This window comes from Hemitrygon akajei, chromosome 17, assembly GCF_048418815.1.
Source record: "Hemitrygon akajei chromosome 17, sHemAka1.3, whole genome shotgun sequence".
NCBI classification, from domain to species: Eukaryota; Metazoa; Chordata; class Chondrichthyes; order Myliobatiformes; family Dasyatidae; genus Hemitrygon; species Hemitrygon akajei.
In genome coordinates, this window is record NC_133140.1 from 49496625 (window position 1) to 49516333 (window position 19709).

General features: G+C 41.5%; 1 protein-coding gene across 1 annotated transcript in view; it reads left to right on the top strand.

Moving 5' to 3' along the window:
- The first annotated feature begins 3337 nt into the window (after positions 1 to 3337).
- Positions 3338 to 19709, top strand: part of mylk3 (myosin light chain kinase 3) — an 84780-nt gene continuing 68408 nt past the window's right edge. Inside the window, exon 1 of the mRNA XM_073070085.1 lies at positions 3338 to 3492. Coding sequence (XP_072926186.1) covers positions 3400 to 3492 — 93 coding nt within the window. The 5' untranslated portion in view covers positions 3338 to 3399. The remainder of the gene's footprint in view (positions 3493 to 19709) is intronic.

The window sequence follows — 19709 nt, forward strand, 5'->3', positions numbered from 1 at the left end:
AACTATTAAACACTAATCCACTTTGGCTGAATTTCCACGTGTCAGGTTGGAGTTTTGCGTAAGTCTTCTCTATCACCAGTATCTCAGCCGGTGGATTTACAAACAGCTCTCCAAATTTCCTTTAAGTGAATGTCACTTTTCTCTCCTCCAGTATTCTGTTCCTCTGTTTTATTCCCTCTTTTGGGATCTGGATGATGTTATTCACTCTCAGAAACAACTGCACATGTTGGATCTACAGGGCAAAATACACTCTGAGCTCCTTGTTGTAGCTGCAGTAACTGCCTGCTATCATTGTCGCTCCACCTAGAGAATCCTGTTCTCTATTTTCCACCAAGCACCAGGATCTCAACTCAATGTGAATGCAGTTTCCTTACCAGGTTGCTGATCAGAATGAGGTGATCAGAAGAGCTGAGTATCTTTTATTGGCAGTAGTAAACATCAATGCAGAATATAATAACAGATACTCTGTGTGATTCAAAGCTGTTCTACACACTTTGATATGTAGACCACAACAACGTTGCTGAGAAATTGAGAAAAAAGGCGAAAAAAGCTTCTTTCATGAAAAGTTGCATTCCATGGGCTGGTACTATTAACACATTACTGTAGGCTGAATGTGCTGATTCTTTTTTTTATTCACCTCACTGTGTCTGGGACGGGCCAACACTAGGCAGCCTGAACTGAGTAAAGGTGTGGGAGTATCCTATAATATTCCTTTGGAGACCAGCTGAGTTTTCCTCCTTGTCTTCACAAAAGCAATTTTGCCACGTTAAATCAAGTTGAGTTTATTGTCATGTGCACAAGTACAGCACATTGAAACGCTTGCTGTAGCATCATGATCATCCAGGTACAAAGACCATACTTACTGTATATATTGACATACAGACAAAATACACTATACTGTGAAACAAAATACAAACACAATTGAAGATAAATTTAGCTCTCACCATTTAAATTTTTGAGGCTTTTTATAGCTTGGCCAGATTTTATGAAGCAATGTGTTCACTCCTCAAGAAGTGAAGTGATATCAGAAATGTCAGAGGATCCCCAGTTTGCATTGATTAATGAAGCCCCGGTCTGATTGGAGCGAACGTGGCAAGGGCTTTAACACTGGAAGGTTGGGGAAGAGATCTACAAGAAATGACATAAGCCAAAGTGTAAATTGAACAGGACAAGAGAGTTTAGCACCAATTAAACTGAGGAAGGATTTTAGTAGCCAGAGAACAAATTAAGTTATAGAACAAGAATGTTAAGATGATTGGAAATCATCTGAGATGCGGTGCTAGTAATAATTATTCAAATTTTCTGACCATTATACATTACAGGAAAGCAATCTTTTTTTCTGAGATTATTAAGACATGGCTGGGAATGTGTCAGTACCCAGAGCAGGGATTTGAGCATTGCAGAACACAATAGAAAAGGTGGAGTGAGAAAGAAATGAATCGAGAGTGTTCACTGATCTGTGATAATATAATGTCTGTAGAAAAAAGTGACCCACTCATTACTAAGACAGAAAATGGAATCCACTTTGATAGAGACTAAAGATAATAAAGGACAATGAGTGGGGCAAGGAGGTGGAGGAAGAAATTTAGAAACATATTTGGAATATGAGAAAAAGCTATAGAAAAATATTCAGAGTGGATTTCAACTTCCCCAAAGTTAACTGACCAGAAAAGTTGAGTGAATAAGGTAAGAACCTTACGAGGGAAGACTTACTCTTAATCCAGTATTAGTGTTAGGGGTAGTACTCAATAGGAAAACAAGAGCATTATTATTGTTTATAATTGAAAAGGAAACAAGGATGATACAAACAAGATAAAAAAATAAAGAAAGCTTATTTTTTATTGGTTGAGAATAGATTTGGGGAAAATGAAATGTACAGTTATTCAAGGCCAGGTTAGATGACCACATGAAGGAAGTAAAGGGCCAGGTTGAGGAATTTCGATGGAGAAAGGTAGGAGGAGCATTAATGCAGATACAATGTTGAGCAGAGTTACATTTTTGCATCCTCCTTTTTTCCACTGGATGGAAAGAGTTAAAACAGCCCTTGATGCGTGGTTAATATAGAAAGCTGATAACAAAATATTTAGATTAATAAATTCTTCTCGGGCTTCCGGCTGGGTACAGGTATCGATTTTAATCAATGTTTCAATGACGAACTCTGCCATCTTCATCAGGGATGATGGCAGAGTTTGTCATCGAAAAGTTGTTTAAAATCAATACCTGCACCCACCTGGAAGCCTGAGAAGAGCTTATTTGTCAAATACTCCAGGAAAGCATTAGATCCTTTTTCAATATTTAGACTGTTAAACTTTTTTTTTTGCTGAACAGTTCATGTGATCTCGATAATAGACCCTGGGTTAATCTGAAACTGAGATCGAGCGCACTTTAGAAAACTGCCCTGCTCTGCCTGATGAATCAAGGCACATTTCCAGTAAGCTTCTTCTTTAGTTTCTAGCTTCAGACTTTTATTTTCAAAATTGGTTCTGGAAGATAATCTGGAGACTAGTCCTAATGAAGGAACTCGGCTCAAAACATCAACTGTTTATTCCCCTCCATAGATGCTGCCTGACCTGCTGACTTCCGCCAGCATTTACTCTATCTCAGCAGAATCTCTTGTGTGTCTGGAGACTAGTCTGAAGGTCACAGGTTAATTAAACTCTTCTTCATCTTCTTTGGGTGTTTTTTGATGTCAATGAGAGCATATATTCACTGTAGTTCTGAGTAGTAGAAGATGCCAGTGTATGAATTGTTTTGATATGTGGTGTCACACACTTGTTACCATAGGGACTTGACAGAGTGAAGTCTTGGTCCGAGGGATGGAGAATACGCAACTTTGCAAATACTTACCATACACTCACACAAAACCATGCCACATCCTCTTTGCTACTTTCCTAAGATAGGCAAGTGCAGATGGGTGGTTTTAGTAAACAGGATCTGTCACAACAAAGCTATGATTGCTAATTCCTGTACGAACAAACTGGGAAGACTAAGTCTCTGCCTTGGCTATTATTTATGAATAGCAAGGCCCTGCCCAATAGCATTGTGTAATCATAAAATGATCAGAAAGAGAGAATTCTTTAAATGTCATGTGTAAAGACCACAAATTAACCCTACTATTTGTGTTTGCATTTTGCAAGGTGTTTTCTGATGGCAAAAAGGAAGCCCCATCAGTCTCGCAGGAAGGAAATATCAGAGCTGTAGATATGAGCTGTCGCACTTTACCCTGTCAATATTAAAGCAGCATTTTTGAAATGCCATAAGAAGTGGCTGATAAGATGAAATACTTGGCACATCACATTACTGCCTATCAAGTAAACACCCATTGTGTGTCCTCACAGGGATAGTCTTTATTGTAGCTCACTATTTGTTCTACAGAGATTTATAAATAAAAAAGGGATAATGGAAATGCTGTATAAAGACTCACAGTTGTGCAGATCTGTCCGTCTTACTACTGGAGGATTTAGCGTCTCCGACTATATAAAGAGATTTGCGGTAAGATTATCGACGTTTACGCTTACTAAAAATAAAAATAACAGAATAGGTCTGTTAAAGATAATCTAGTCTTTTAAGGTAAATAGAAATAATTTACAGGTGCTGATCAATACAATAGTTAAATTTATTAATCATTTACTGCTTTGTTTAACATTAAGAATCCCTTCTTCGCATTGTAAGTGGCTGACTTGTATTATGCCACAGTTCCATCTTTAAAAAAATTATGTCACTACTTTGACTTCAGTAGGAATAGTTCATTCAAGAAAAGCTGTAGTAATGCTCAATAAATTATTAATTTACTTGGAAAGGTATGATTTGTGTATTAACCAGAGCCACTATTAAATGGGTCCCTAGATGGTTGTGAAAGAAACTCTGCATTGCCTTCAAACTTCAAAATTAAGACCCTCCATCCGAACAAGAACCAGTTTACTAAATGTGTGCATGAAAACATCTGATTCTCTGGATTTTAATATCAAACAGGAGTTTATTGTTTCGGCAGACAAGATGATGCTACAGAAACAAACTTTAAATGGATACTGATCTTCATTAGTTTGTGAACTTGATAAACTTATTTCAGAGATTTTTGGTAATTTTCTTTGGAATGTCTAGCACTCCCAAGGTTCTGCAAGAGGGTAAAGTACTCTCCTTCCCCTTATAAATACCTTTATGCTCAAAGAATTTCAGATGGCGACAAAAGGGCGTACAGGAGCGAGATATACCAGTTAGTTGAGTGGTGTCGCAGTAACAACCTTGCAGTAAACGTCAGCAAGACTGAAGAACTGATTGTGAACTGCAGGAAGGGTAAGACGAGGGAACACAAACCAGTCCTCAGAGTGGGATCAGAAGTGGAGAGAGTGGTCTATTTCAAGTTCCTCGGTGTCAATATCTCTGAGGAACTAACCTGGACGTAACGTATTGATGCAGCTGTAAGGAAAGCAAGACTGCAGTTATATTTCATTAGGAGTTTGAGGAGATTTGGTTTGTCAACTAAAACACTCAAACCTTTCTACAAATGTACCGTGGAGAGCATTCTGACTGGCTGCGTCTCTGTCTGGTATTGAGGGGCGGGGGCTGTGGGGTATTACTGCATAAGATCAAAATAAGTTGCAGAAATTTGTAAAATTAGCCAGCCCTATTATGGGTACCATCTTCTGTAGTGTCCAAGACATCTTCAAGGAGCAATACTTTAGGAAGGCGGAGTCCATCATTAAGGACCCCCACCACCCAGGACATGCCCTCTTTACCCTGTTACTGTAGTGAAGGAGGTACAGAAGCCAGAAGGCACACACTCAGTGATTCAGGAACAACTTTTTCCCCTCTGCCATCTGATTTTTAAATGGACATTGAGCCCATGAACACTACCTCATTATTATTTCTGTTGTTCTGCACTACATACATTAACTATTTAATAGACTTATATATACTTAATGTAACTCAGTCTTTTTTCTCTGCATTTATTTATCATGTACTTCATTGTACTCCTGCCATAAAGTTAACAAATTTCACCACAAATGCTGGGGAAATTAAATCTGATTCTGTTATGTGTTGCAAGTTAGGGCTAAGATAAATAATCTGATGTTCTATAAAAGCTATTAGAGCTACCATCAATTGCTTCATAATTATGCATCCATGTTAAAGTTAAACAAACTTCCCATGTTAACTGGCATGCACAAACCCACTCTGCAGCTGCCGTTGACAAAAAAGGGATTCAAACTTGATTCATTTTCTTTCAGGTCGATACATCTTCACTCTCCTCTGCTGCTGTTGTTCTTAGAACCCTTTCTGAGAGGGTTCAAAGAGAGGTTCATGAACATGATTCCAGGATTGAATGGCTTATCATATGAAGAGTATTTGATGGCTCTGGGCCTGTATTCACAAGAATTCAGAAGAATGAGGGGTGACCTCATTGAAACCTATCAAATGGTGAAAGGCCTTGATAGAGTGGATGTGGAGAGTCTAAGACCAGAGGACACAGCCTCAGAATGGAGGGGCGTCCTTTTAGAATGGAGATGAGGTGGACTTTCTTTAGCTAGAGAATGGTGAATCTGTGGAATTCTTTGCCACAGGCAGCTGTGGAGGTCAAGTCTTTCTGTATATTTAAGTCAGGGGTTGATAGATTCTTGATTAGTCAAGGCATGAAGGCAGGAAATTGGGGCTGAGAGGAAAATTAGAATAGCCACAATGAAATGGTAGTACAAACTCAATGGGCCAAATAGCCAGATTCTGCTCCTATATTTTATGGTCTTATGGCTTTATAGTCTTTTGCATTCTCATTTGACTCCACCAAACGATCCCCCCCACAACCTTGCCACCATTTCCACGGCTAAGTCTGACCTTTTACCCATGCTGATTGCTTCTCTGACCATCTGTGACACCCCATTCTGACTATTGCCCCAAACGATCCCAATACTTTCCAACCCTTTTGTTTAATCCATTTCCCAATTGTCTTCCTAAGTGATTCCAACTCCCACTTTCAAACTTCCCCCCCAACTTCGGACTGGTCCCCAGCATGATTCTCCCCTGGTCAACACATTCCCCCAATAGGATCCTTTCAGCTACATCCTGCTGAAGGTGGTAATATGCTGCTGAATATTAAAAAAAATCCATGGAACAAAAAGTATGAATATGTTTATTTATGCAAATTACAATTAAGATAAAAACATAAATGTCCAGAACCGCTGGAAAGATTAAATAAAAGGGAAAACCTTATACCTATTGGGTGAATTTCCTTGGCATTCCTTGGCTTTATTGCTATAACTTCGGTGGTAACCACGTTTATCTACGGAAGTTTATTTTCTCTAAAGTAATGGGAATACATTTGAATATATTTGGGAAGTCCAAAAAAGCTGTATCCTAGCCTCCAGCTAATCCTCAACCCTCATTTTATTCTCTCAAAATAAAAAGATTTAGAAATTATTTCAAAAGGCATAGTAAGTAAAGGGAGTGAATTTTCATTGTGCAGTTCCCTCCTGCCCTCTAGTTCCCTTTCATCTCGTCCTTCTCCATCTGCAGACCCATGGGAAATTGACTACTTAATTATTAGGAATATTACAATGAACTTCAGATCCATCATCTGTTACTATGATCCTTGGTTATGTTATTCACATTTTGAACAGGTGCTATAGTAAACTGCCAAGTTAAAGTTTTCAATTTGGTTTTATTGTGCCAATTGTTATAATGTAATCTTTGTTCTGGCTGACTATTGCCTCTACAAAGACAACTTGTCCCATGCCCATGAACTTCTTGTTTATACAAAAAAATGATTTTCATCAGCTGACCATGGGGAATGTTACAGGGAGATATCCTGCAATATAAAAAGTTCAAAAGGTCAAAGTTCAGAGTAAATTTATTATCAAAGTATGTATTTATCACCGACCTTGAGATTTGTTTCCTTGCGGGCATTCTCAGTAAATCTAAGAAACGTAATATAATCAATGAAAGAGTACACCGGACAGGACAGACAACTAACCAATGTGCAAGGGGCAACAAACTGCAAATCCCATGGAAGAAAAACCAGAAATAATAATAATAAGTAAATAAGCAATAGATATCGAGAACATGCGATGAAGAGTCCTTGGAAGTGAGTTCATCGGTTCAGTGATGGGGCGAGTGAAGATGAGTGAAGTTGTCCCCTTTGGTTCAGTAGCCTGATGGTTGAGGGGTAATAGCTGTCCCTGAACCAGGTGCTGTGAGTCCTGAGGCTCCTCTACCTTCTTCCTGATGGCAGCAATGGGGAAAAAAGTATGTGGGCATAGAAATATCTTATTACCTGTAATCACCTCAGGCAGGTAATGCTGCATTTTTTTACCATGTAATAAATTGTACAAAGTAAATTTATACTTCACCAAAATAATGCTAAAGATTGGATATATCAGCAGATTTTTGACAAAACCAAGCCTTAACATTGTCGTCATCTCATAGTATCAACCAACTAACAACCAGGTTAAGTAACTCTTGTGGCTCAGAAAAAAGTCCATGGTTCGAAGTTCAAAGTAAATTTATTATCAGAGTACACACATGTCACCACATACAACTCTGAGATTCATTTTCTTACAGGCATGCTCAGTAATCCAGAGTAGGATAATTATCAGTGAAAGACCACACCAACTTGGGCGTTCAACCAGAGTGCAAAAGACAACAAACTATGCAAATACAAAAAGAAAGAAATAATAATAATCAATAAATATCAGGAACATGAGATGAAGAGTCCTTGAAAGTGAGTCTATACATTGTGGGAACATTTCAATGAGGAAGTAAAGTTGAGTAAAGTTATTCCCTTTGGTTCAAGGGGATTGACGGGTAATATCTGTTCCTGAATCTGGTGGTGTGAGACCTGAGGCTCCTGTACCTTCTTCCTGATGGCAGCAGTGAGAAGAGAGCATGATGGATGCTGCTTTCCTGTGACAACATTCCATGTGGATATGCTCAGTGGTGGAGAGGGCTTTACTCATGATGGGAAAGCAATAATTAATAAAAATCTGACTCTGAGCTCTGCATTTTTAGAAAATAATTCTTTAAAATGAAGATCAGCAAGTGGCAACGGAAAAGGGTATGAGGCATAGAAATGAGTGAAATCCCATTGCGCATGCCCAAAAAAAATGTACCACTTGAAATATCTGCATGACAAGGCCTCCCACTGTCAATGTGAAATTCTGAAACCCATAGTGCTACAGTGACAAAAACCTACTCAGACTAGAATGTCTTTCTTTAGATAAGAAAGGAGAGTTTCATGAGTTAGCTCACCTTGACACAACTCAGGCTGACAACAAACACCAGGCTGCTGTTGCCTGGGATGTGAAGAGGGTTGTGTGTGTGTGTGTGTGTGTGTGTGTGTGTGTGTGTGTGTGTGTGTGTGTGTGTGTGTGTGTGTGTGTGTGTGTGTGTGTGTGTGTGTGTGTGTGTGAGAGTGTGTGTGTGTGTGTGTGTGTGTGTGTGTGTGTGTGTGTGTGTGGTGGTCGTCTACAGGTTGTAATTTTCCAAAGCAAGTGTTGGCATTATAAATCTGCCAGAAATTTTCTGCTACATGCTTCTGTATTTTGAATGCTGTAGATGCCTTCATGGCTCCAAGTCTGCCTAAGCACATTTGTTGTGCCCGTTGCTTTGGATGCCATATTAGGAAGTTCTTGAGGTTGTGACATTACTCAGCGTGGAGTGCTGATCTAACATTTCTGTCAACTAGGACATCAATAGTACATCTCAGGGCATTTGTTTAACTCACACAGAGGATCAATCACATAGGAGCAGGAGTACCGTGTTTAAAGCAATTTAACCTGTTTACAGCGATCACCAGTTGCATGCAGATTGCTGGTTGATTTGCAGTTAAATTGGATTACAGTGCCATTTGCTCTTTCCAGATCTCACATTGGATGGGGAAAGGGGATGGTCAGTTTGATAGGATTGAACTGCAGACCTCCAAGTCACAGGCAGGAATTACAGGAGCAACTATATAGGAAGATCACAGATAGATGCAGGAGTAATAGGATTTTAGTAATACAATAGACTGGGACAGACATACAGTGGCTTGCAAAAATTTGGGCATCCCTGGTCAAAATTTCTGTTACTGTGAATAGCTAAGCGAGTAAAAGATTACCTGATTTCCAAAAGGCATAAAGTTAAAAATGACATATTTCTTTAATATCTTAAGCAAGATTACTTTTTTATTTCCATCCTTTACAGTTTCAAAATAACAAAAAAAGGAAAAGGGCCTGAAGTAAAAGTTTGGGCACCCTGCATGGTCAGTACTTAGTAACACCCCCTTTGGCAAGTATCACAGCTTGTAAATGCTTTCTGTAGCCAGCTAAGAGTCTTTCAATTCTTGCTGGGGGGATTTTCACCCATTCTTCCTTGCAAAAGGCTTCTAGTTCTGTGAGATTCTTGGGCCGTCTTGCATGCGCTGCTCTTTTGAGGTCTATCCATAGATTTCCGATGATGTTTAGGTCAGAGGACCATAAGGGCCATGGTAAAACCTTCAGTTTGCGCCTCTTGAGGTAGTCCACTGTGGATTTTGTGGTGTGTTTAGGATCATTATCTTGTTGTAAAAACCATCCTCTTTTCACCTTCAGCTTTCTTTTACCAACAGTATGATGTTTGCTTCCAGAATTTGCTGGTATTTAATTGAATTCATTCTTCCCTCTACCAGTGAAACATTTCCTGTGCCACTGGTTGCAACACAAGCCCAAAGCATGATCGATCTACTATTTGTGCAGGTGTCGCTGCACAGTAGAACAGTGCACCACCACTCCAGAGTCTGCTAAATCTTCCTGAAGGTCTTTTGCTGTCAAATAGGGGTTTTGATTTGCCTTTCTAGCAATCCTACAAGCAGTTCTCTCAGAAACTTTTCTTGGTCTTCCAGACCTCAACTTGACCTCCAACATTCCTGTTAACTGCCAATTCTTAATTACATTATGAACTAAGGAAACAGCTACCTGAAAACACTTTGCTATCTTCTTATAGCCTTCTCCTGCTTTGTGGACATCATTTATTTTAATTTTCAGAGTGCTAGGCAGCTGCTTAGAGGAGCCCGTGGCTGCTGATTGTTGGGACAAGGTTTGAGGAATCAGGGTATTTATAAAGCTTTGAAATTTGCATCACCTGGCCTTTCCTAATGATGACTGTGAACAAGCCATAGCCCTAACAAGCTAATTAAGGTCTGAGACCTTGGTAAAAGTTATCTGAGAGCTCAAATCTCTTGGGGTGCCCAAACTTTCGCATGGTGCTCCTTTCCTTTTTTTCACTCTAAGATTGTACAAAACAAAAATAATACACTGATCTTTTGGAGATCAATTCATCTTCTACTCAGTTAACTATTCACAGTAACAGAAATTTTGACCGGGGTGCCCAACCTTTTGCATGCCTCTGTATGTCCAGGAAAGGTTTCTCAATTATGTTAAAATGTAGATGGCCCTACTAGAGAGGGAGCAACACTCCAGCTCTTACAGGGGAATAAGGATGAACTAGAGGCTAAGGCTTTTGGGGGTTTGGGCCTGGTGACCATAATTCTATTAATTTTTAAACAGTTATGGGAAAAAGATAGGACAACTCTACAAGTTAAATGTCTACATTGGAGTAAAGCTAATTTTGATGGCATTAGACAGGAGATTGCATAGGTTGATTAGGAGAGGCTGTTCACAGTTAAAGGGATGTCTGGCAGGCATTAGGTATTTAACATTTAGAGAGGGAACATTCAGGGGCAGCATATTCCTGTGGGAGTGAGGGGGAGGGCTGGATTAGGAAATCCCAGCTGATGAGCGATATTGAGTCTCTAGTCAGAAAAAGAGCAAGGAATATGTCAGGTATAGGCAGGTGGGATTTAACAAATGTCTTGAGGAGAATATGTGATTTAGGATGTAGGCAAAAAAAGGTATATGCGATAGCTTTGGTAGATAAGTACAGGGGAATCCTAAGAGATTCTGTAAGTAAATTCAGAGCTAAAGGGTTAATATTGAAAGAGCGGGTTCACTTAAGGATCAGTGTGATTGTTTACGTGTGGAGCCATGAAGGGTGAGGTCCAAAATCAATACTTTGCATCTGTATTTGTCTTGGAGACGATCATGAAAGATAGGGAATTTAGGGAAGAGTGAGGTTCTGGAATGTATTGATTTTACAAAAGCGGTGTGGTGAACTACATATACCTGTCTGGACACGCCCCCTGCTGACTGCTCCTGTGGCTCCTCCCACAGACCGTGGCTCCTCCCACAGACCCCGGTATAAAGGTGATTGAGGCCTGAGCCCTGCCCTCAGTCTCCAGGATGTAGTATGGTGGTCAACTACTGCTTGTTCTTTCTTCCAGTCAATAAAAGCCAATAACTCTCTCTGAGACGTGAAGTCGAGATATCGGCTTTTATTGACTGGAAGAAAGAACAAGCAGTAGTTGACCACCATACTACATCCTGGAGAATGAGGCCGGCTCAGACCTCAATCGCCTTTATACCGGGGTCTGTGGGAGGAGCCACAGGAGCAGTCAGCAGGGGGCGTGTCCAGACAGGTATATGTAGTTCACCGCATTCACCCCCCCCCCCCTTTTGTTTTAAAAGAGATTCCCCATGGGGCGAAGTTTCTTACAAGTATATTTACAGGTTAAGTCTATCAGGTGGTTGAATCTGTCGCTGCGATCTACGTAGCACCGGCTGTGATTGCACAGGTGCCATGTGAGGAGCAATAAATACTCCCCGCTGGTCGAGAGGGTTCACCTTCTATATGCGAACCCCCAGTATGCTTACGTGGTCTTACCTGATGGGCGGGAGGACACGGTCTCCGTCCGCGACCTGGCGCCCGCAGGAACAGCAGACCACTACCCCGAACACTCCACGGTAACTATGAACCCTGTACGCGAGGTGACACCGCGCACACCGAGCCCTACACAGACTCCTCACGACACTCCTATACCGGGTGTCTCGTACGCCCATATACCAGGCGCCTCGCACACTCATGAGGGATCACTGACGCCTAGTGGGCTGACACCTCCAGTTAGGCCGGAACCAGCACAACCACTGTCTCCGGTGCAATCACCACCGGCACCTGTGCAATCACAGCCGGTGCTACGTAGATCACAGTGACAGATTCGACCACCTGATAGACTTAACCTGTAAATATACTTGTAAGAAATTCGCCCCATGGGGACTCTCTTTTAAAACAAAAGGGGGGGTGAATGTGGTGAACTACATATACCTGCCTGGACATGCCCCCCCTTGCTGACTGCTCCTGTGGCTCCTCCCACAGACCGTGACTCCTCCCACAGACCCCGGTATAAAGGCGATTGAGGCCTGAGCTGGCCCTCAGTCTCCAGGATGTAGTATGGTGGTCAACTACTGCTTGTTCTTTCTTCCAGTCAATAAAAGCCGATATCTCGACTTCACGTCTCAGAGAGAGTTATTGATGGTGCATCAAATGGAAATGTTGGCGGCTGTGATGTGAATAAAGGTGAATAAGATCCTGAGCACTAACCTAGGACATTGTGGGAAGCATGACAAGATAGTGCAGGATCCTTAGCAGGGATTCCTGGATCTTCTTTTGCCATGAGCGAGTTGCCATAAGACCGGAAGGTGGGGAAATGGCCTTTATTTAATCAGTGTTGCAAGGACAAACCAGGGAGCTAGAGGTTGGTGAGCCCAGCATCAGTGGGAAAGTTATTGGTGGAGAGGGGTGAATTATGAGAGACAGAATCTAACTGCATATAGAAAGTCGAGAACTGATCAGGGACAGTCAGGATGGGTTTCTAGGTGGGAAATCGTGTTGCATGAATTTGAAGAATAGCAAATGGAACTGAGCTTACACAAATGTAAAGTGATATAATTTGGGAAATTAAACCAAGGCAGAACATACACAGTGAACATCAGGGCCATGGGAGGAGGAATGGTGGTTAGGCTTGTTGTTGAACAGAGACACCAAGTGATACAACTACATGGTTCCTTGAGAATGGCAACACCAATTCAAGTTTAAATATCATTCAGAACAGATTAAATTGTCATTTAAACCAGCTGAACGAGACAGTGCTCCTCTTTGACACATTCCCAAAGGTGGTAGAGAAGGCTATGGAATATTTATCCTCATAAAATGGAGTAATGGGTACAATAATTGGAACATCATGTTGCAGTGGTTCAAGATGTTGTTCTGTTGTGTGCAGTTCTGGTTGCTGGTCGCTGTATTATAAGAAGGAAGTGACTAAGCTCGAGATGGTACAACCCTCTCAAGTACTTTGCTGGATCTGAAGGGCTTGAATTATTATAAGGAGAGTCTGTACAGGCTGGGGGTGATTTCCCTGGAGGCTGAGGAGTAGCCATCCAGAGGTTTACAAAACCATGAGGGGCATAGAAAAGTTGGGTGGTCACATCCTCTTCTCAGGGTAAGGTATTCCAAAACTAATCACAAAGTGTAAAGAAGCACTAAACCAACATTCCAAGCAATGTTTGCACAAATGTTAACCGTTTAGTCCTTCTTGCATGTCCTCTGTGTTCCTTTTCCTGGTGCTCCCACACAGTACTGAGTTTTTGCATAAAGTCTCGCGGAAGACTGCAGCACAGTCCAGACTTTGAGTGACACATTGTCAGCGGAAGCAGCAGCAATCTTCAACCACAGCCTGCTAACGCAACGGCAAAGCTCCAGCGAGCAGCAGTGGCAAAGTTATCTTCCTTAGAAAGAGCAGCAGATTCATCCACCATTTCTGGATGTGGGACGGGCCATTGGGTGCTGGTAGGGCAGGATTGGCTGCTCCCTGTAATCCTAGTAATCTGCAGAGATTCCACAGATGCTGGAAATTTTGAGGAGTAAACCCAACGTGCTGGAGGAACTCACCAAGTCAGGCAGCATCAAAGAAAGGGAATAACCAGTCAACGATTTGGGCCAAGGCCCTTCATCAGGACTGGAAAGGAAGGGGGCAAGGGCCAAAATAAGAGGTGGGGAGAGGAGAAGGAGCACAAGCTGGCAGGTAATTGGTGAGATCAGGTGAGAGGCGATGAGGTACGAAGCTGGGAGGTGATACTTGGAAGAGGTAAACAGTTGAAGAAGAAAGAATCGAATAAGTGAGGACAGTGGACCATGGAAGAAAGGCAAGGAGGAGATGGACCAGAGGGAGTAATCCTAGTCATCATTTGGGAGACTACTCGTCCTCAAGGCCCCTTTCAACCCCAGTACACAGAGACATGATGACAACACTATGAGCTTATACTGCAGCTGTCTTGGCTCAATCTCCAACAAACTGGAGATATCTGAACTGACTGCCATCACTGCTTCCAGTTGCAACAAAAATCACATTCAAGGCTTTGGTCATCAGAAGCTAGTTTGGAGTAATGCTGGCTGTTAATAAATTGGGTTGCTTGGTGATATGCAAAGGAAATCAGCAGAGCCATTATAATTGCTCAAACATTGAAATAGTGAAAGTTGGAAAACATGATAGATCTCACAGGTGGTCTGTCTGACTGAAACTGAGCCACGCAGATGGTGTAACTGGGAAATATGAAAGGCAACAATTATACCACTGCCTAAGAAGAATAGTGTGAGCTGCCTTAATGACTATCGTCCAGTAGCATTCACATCGACAGTGATGAAATGCTTTGAGAGGTTGGTCATGACTAGACTGAACTCCTACCTCAGGAAGGACCTGGACCCATTGCAATTTGCCTATCACCTCAATAGGTCAATGGCAGATGCAATCTCAATAGCACTTCACATGGCCTTAGACCACCTGGACAACATCCTATGTCAGGATGCTGTTCATCGACAAAAGCTCAGCATTTAATACCATCATTCCCACAACCCTGATTGAGAAGTTGCAGAACCTGGGCCTCTGTATCTCCCTCTGCAATTGGATCCTTGACTTCCTAACCAGAAGACCACAATCTGTGTGGATTGGTGATAACATCTCCTCCTCGCTGACAATCAACACTGGCGCACCTCAGGGGTGTGTGCTTAGCCCACTGCTCTACTCTGTATATACACATGATTGTGTGGCTAGGCATAGCTCAAATGCCATCTATAAATTTGCTGATGATACAACCATTGTTGGTAGAATTTCAGGTGGTGATGAGAGAGCAAACAGGAATGAGATATGCCAGCTCCTGGAGTGGTGTCGCAGCAACAACCTTGCACTTAATGTCAGTAAGACGAAAGAGTTGATTGTGGACTTCAGGAAGGGTAAGACGAAGGAACACACACCAATCCTCATAGAGGGATCAGAAGTGGAGAAAGTTAGCAGTTTCAAGTTCCTGGGTGTCAAGATCTCTGAGGACCTAACCTGGTCCCAACATATTGATGCAGTTATAAAGAAGGCAAAACTGTGACTGTACTTCATTAGGAGTTGGAAGAGATTTGGTATGTCAACAAATACACTCAAAAACTAAGGACTGCACAAGCCACGCACCAAACCCCGTCTCTCAGCAGATGGCACAGTCCTGCCCACAGAGAAAAAGAGCATTAATGACAGGTAGAGAGAGCACTTCAGCAACGTGTTCAACAAGCCCTCCACTATAAACCAGGCTGCACTCAGTTAGATCCCCCAGAAATCCACGGCTGACAGGCCCAACCTCCCTCCTACAGTAGTTGAGGTCAAACAAGCCATTGCTTGCTTACATTCTGGAAAAGACACTGAGAAGATGGAATCCCTGCTGAGATCTACAAGTCAATGGGTCCAGTTGCATGAAGGACCTTCTGTGAAATTCTGATGAACATCTGGGAAGATGAAGGCGTGCCCAGTGAATTCAGAGACATGTTGATGGCACCTCTTTTCAAGAACAAAGGCAGCGAAGCTGACTGCGGTGACTACTGCAACACCTTGCTGCTGTCATTCACCGGCAGGTTCCTAGCCCGTGTCATTCTCAGCGGCTTACTCGCCACCATGTCGGAGAAGAACCTGCCCGAGACATAGAGCAGGTTTCACCAGGTTCAAGAAAAATGTATCGAGCAAAATCTGGATCCGTACATTGTCTTCATAGATTTAACCAAGGCCTGTGACATGATTAACAGAGAAGCGCTCTGGACAATCTTGACAAAGTTGGGATTGTTGACCCTACTCGCCTCTTTCATGATGCTATGATTGGCCTTGTCCTCTCAAATGGGGATGCCTCAGAGACGTTTAATATCCCAAATGCCGTGAGGCAAGAATGTGTACTGGCCCCTCATGCTGTTCAACCCCTGCTTCACTTGCATACTCAACCACATGGTCAGGGACTTTAAATGCGGGGTGTACTTACAGTACTGATTTGATGGATCATTGATCTGTCATCTAAAATCCAAATCTGAGATGGTTAAAAGAGTCATCCTCGAAGCACTCTGTGCTGATGACTGCATTCTTGCAACCCACATGGAGTCTGATCTGCAACTGGTCACTGACTAGTTCGCAGAAGCCTGATATCTATTTGGCCTCACCATCAGTCTGGTCAAAACAGAGACCTTATTTCATTCTGCTCCTGTGCTGACTTCCATCACTGTCAAAGGCACAACACTGTGGGTAACAAAGGGATTTAAATACATCCTGTGATGGTCCCTTGGATAAAGGAATCAACGCCAATATTTGCATGGCTAGGCAGAGCCTGGCACAATATCCAGATGTCCACTAAGATCATCTTGTACAAGGCTGTTGTCCCCACTGGCCTCCCGTGTGGTTGTGGAACATTGACTGTATCCAATAGGCAACCCAACCCGCTGGAGCACTTCCACATGTGCAGTCTGAGGTCCTTCACACAACAGCTGGTTTTACTAGCCACAAAGTTTCAGTCGGAAGTTAAATTGTGTCAGCGTTTTATTTCCAGAAGACTGGTTCTCATCTTAGTTAATCCACAATTATGCTGTCCAACACCATTCACCCTCCAAATAATGATTGCACTGGTTCAAACAAGCAAGGATTTACCCATGCATTGTGATCCTGTTACTTTTTCCATTGCCGTCCAATTTCAAAGGGTTTTCTGTCATTAATAAAAACTTCAAAGTTTTGAGAACAAACAAAGGAAAACAATATAATGTGGTTAATTTATACAAAATAAAACACACAAAGAAACTCATCCTGGGTTGCTCTATTAAACACACAGAGTAGTAGAAACACACATTGTCTTCTGGTCCTGTAGTTCAGTTCTTTTGAGATTAATGGAATATAAATTTAGAAGACTTCATTCACAATTTGAATTAGTCAGAGTCATTGTTTAAAAATTCCATGCTGAATATAAGAGGCACAATGAAGTTAAGAAGATTTTAGGCAGCAGAAAACAAATGCATATTTGTGACAATATTTTCATGAATGGAGGCTCTATTTCCAGTAGGCAATGCTCACATGCAGCATTGGAAATTTATTGCCAACTGAATACACAGCAGTGGCTTACAGTCACAAAAATGGACCTTGTTTGAATTTTACTGCCTAAAATAATGACTTACTTTACTATTTTATATATGTAAATACATATTCTCAGTTGTGAGGACTGTTAATTTGCTTGTCTCTGTACAGCTGTAAACCTGGCCTTTAATAAGTAAAAATATCTTAAGCAAAATATGAACTGATTACATTTTGTTTCTGCGTCCATAATTCACCATTACATTTACAAAAGCAAATCAAATGCTTTTAAAGGTTTCTTTAGTCTATTTGCTTAAGATTTTATAAAGAAATTTGTATTCCTGTGAGCCCAGCAGGGTGGGCGTTCTACACATTTATACAGACCAGCGACATGAAAGACAGGCTTGTAACAACATGGCCCTGAATGAAGTTTCGAAAGCAGATGCTACTAATGTGGAAAATTTAGTTTTTAGTGGAAGAATGCATGATATTTCTGGAGAGGTGTGATAAAGTTATTAGGCAACATTTTCGCTTTAATCTGCATTTAAAAGCAAATAGTACAAATCTATAGTTTTAAAAAAACATTCTACCAAAGACCATCTCCAACCAAAGCTCCACATTGAAAATCAGAGTCAGCCCGTCATATCCATGAATGATGATTCCTTTCCGATCTATTCCCAATGACCAGAATTTGTTTGCAGCTTTCTCTGTCAAGAGTACTTTCAGATGCTTAAGTCCAGTGAAGGTACCCGCCTCTATCACCCATACAAGGTTGTGCATTCCAGCTTCCAGTCACCATTGGTATGTATAACTTGGAAGTAACAGTAATACTATAAAACGTGGCTACATCTGGATTTTGTGGGAGGTACTTACATTGTAAATACATATTTTGTGGGCCCAAAAGCTCTTAAATTTCTTACTAGAGTCACAGAGCAATACAGCACAGATACAGGCCCTTTGGCCCAATGAGTCCATATTAAGCACACCCACCCAGCTTGTCCCAATCTCCTGAGTTTAGCCCCACCTCTCTATGTACTTATCTAATTGCTTCTGGAATAATACTATCATCTCATCTCCTCCACAATCTCCATCAGCACAGGGCTACCACAAGGCCGTGTGCTTAACACTTGCTTTACTCACTTTACATTTATGACCATGAGGCTAAGCACAGCTCCAATGCCATCTTCAAATTTCCTGACAACACCATTGTCGTAGGCAGAATCAAAGGTGGTGATGAATCAGCTTATGGGAGGAAGACTGAAAATATGGCTGAGTTGTACAACCACCTCTTACTCAATGTCAGCAAGAGCTGATTATTGACTTCAAGAGAAGGAAACCACAGGTCCTCATCAGAGGATCAGAGGTAAAGAGGGTCAGCTACTTCAGGTTCCTCAGTGTTAATATTTAGGAGGAACTGTCCCAGACCCAACATGTAAATGCAATTATGGAAAAAGCAAGGCAGTGCCTCTATTTCCTTAGGCGTTTTCAAAGATTCAGCATGACATTTAAAACCTTGACAAACTTCTACAGATGTGTAATGGAGAATCTATTGACTGGCTGCAACACAGCCCGGTGTGGAAACACCAAAGCCCTTGAATGGAATATCCTACAAAAAGTAGTGGATTCAGCCCAGTCCATTAACCATCACCCAGGACATGTTTTGTTCTCGCTGTTGTAATCAGGAAGAAGGTACAGGTGCCTCAGGACTCACACCACCAGGTTCAGGAACAATTACTACCCCTCAACCATCAGGCTCTTGAACCAAAGGGGATAACTTCACTGGACCCATGGTCTCACTTTCAAGGACTCTTCATCTCATGTTCCCTTTATTGCTTATTTATTTATTATTATTATTATTTATTTCCTTTTGCATTGGCACAATTAGTTGTCTTTTGCACACTGGTGGAACAACCAAGTTGGCACAGTCTTTCATTGATTATGTTATGGTCATTATTCTATGGATTTATTGAGTACACCCACAAGACAATGAATATCAGGAATGTACATGTACTTTGAGAATAAGATTACTTTTGAACTTTACAATTTTACTACAGATACATCTCAAATATTTCCTCCAGCAGATCAGTCCTCGTGTTTCACTGTTCTTTGTGTGCTGAAGTTAACACTCAGGACCTTTGTCAACCTTTCCCATTTCACCCCAGTTTTGGATTCCCCTACCCTGGGGTAAAGAGCATGGCATTATATTGTTATAACTAAGCTGATTTATCTAAGTATGCATAGGCCAGGCTCCACAGATGACATTAAACCTCAATAATATGTGTACATTATAAAACTGTTATTAAACTCTCACAAATTGCATATGACAACATTGGAGACAATAGCAAGCACCTAGAGCTATTTTACTGGTGATTAATTTTGAGTTACCTAGAATATCTTGGCTCCACAGCAAGCTTTAGGTGGAATAATTAAATAAAGTTCACACCAAGGTCGTCTCCAGCTCAGA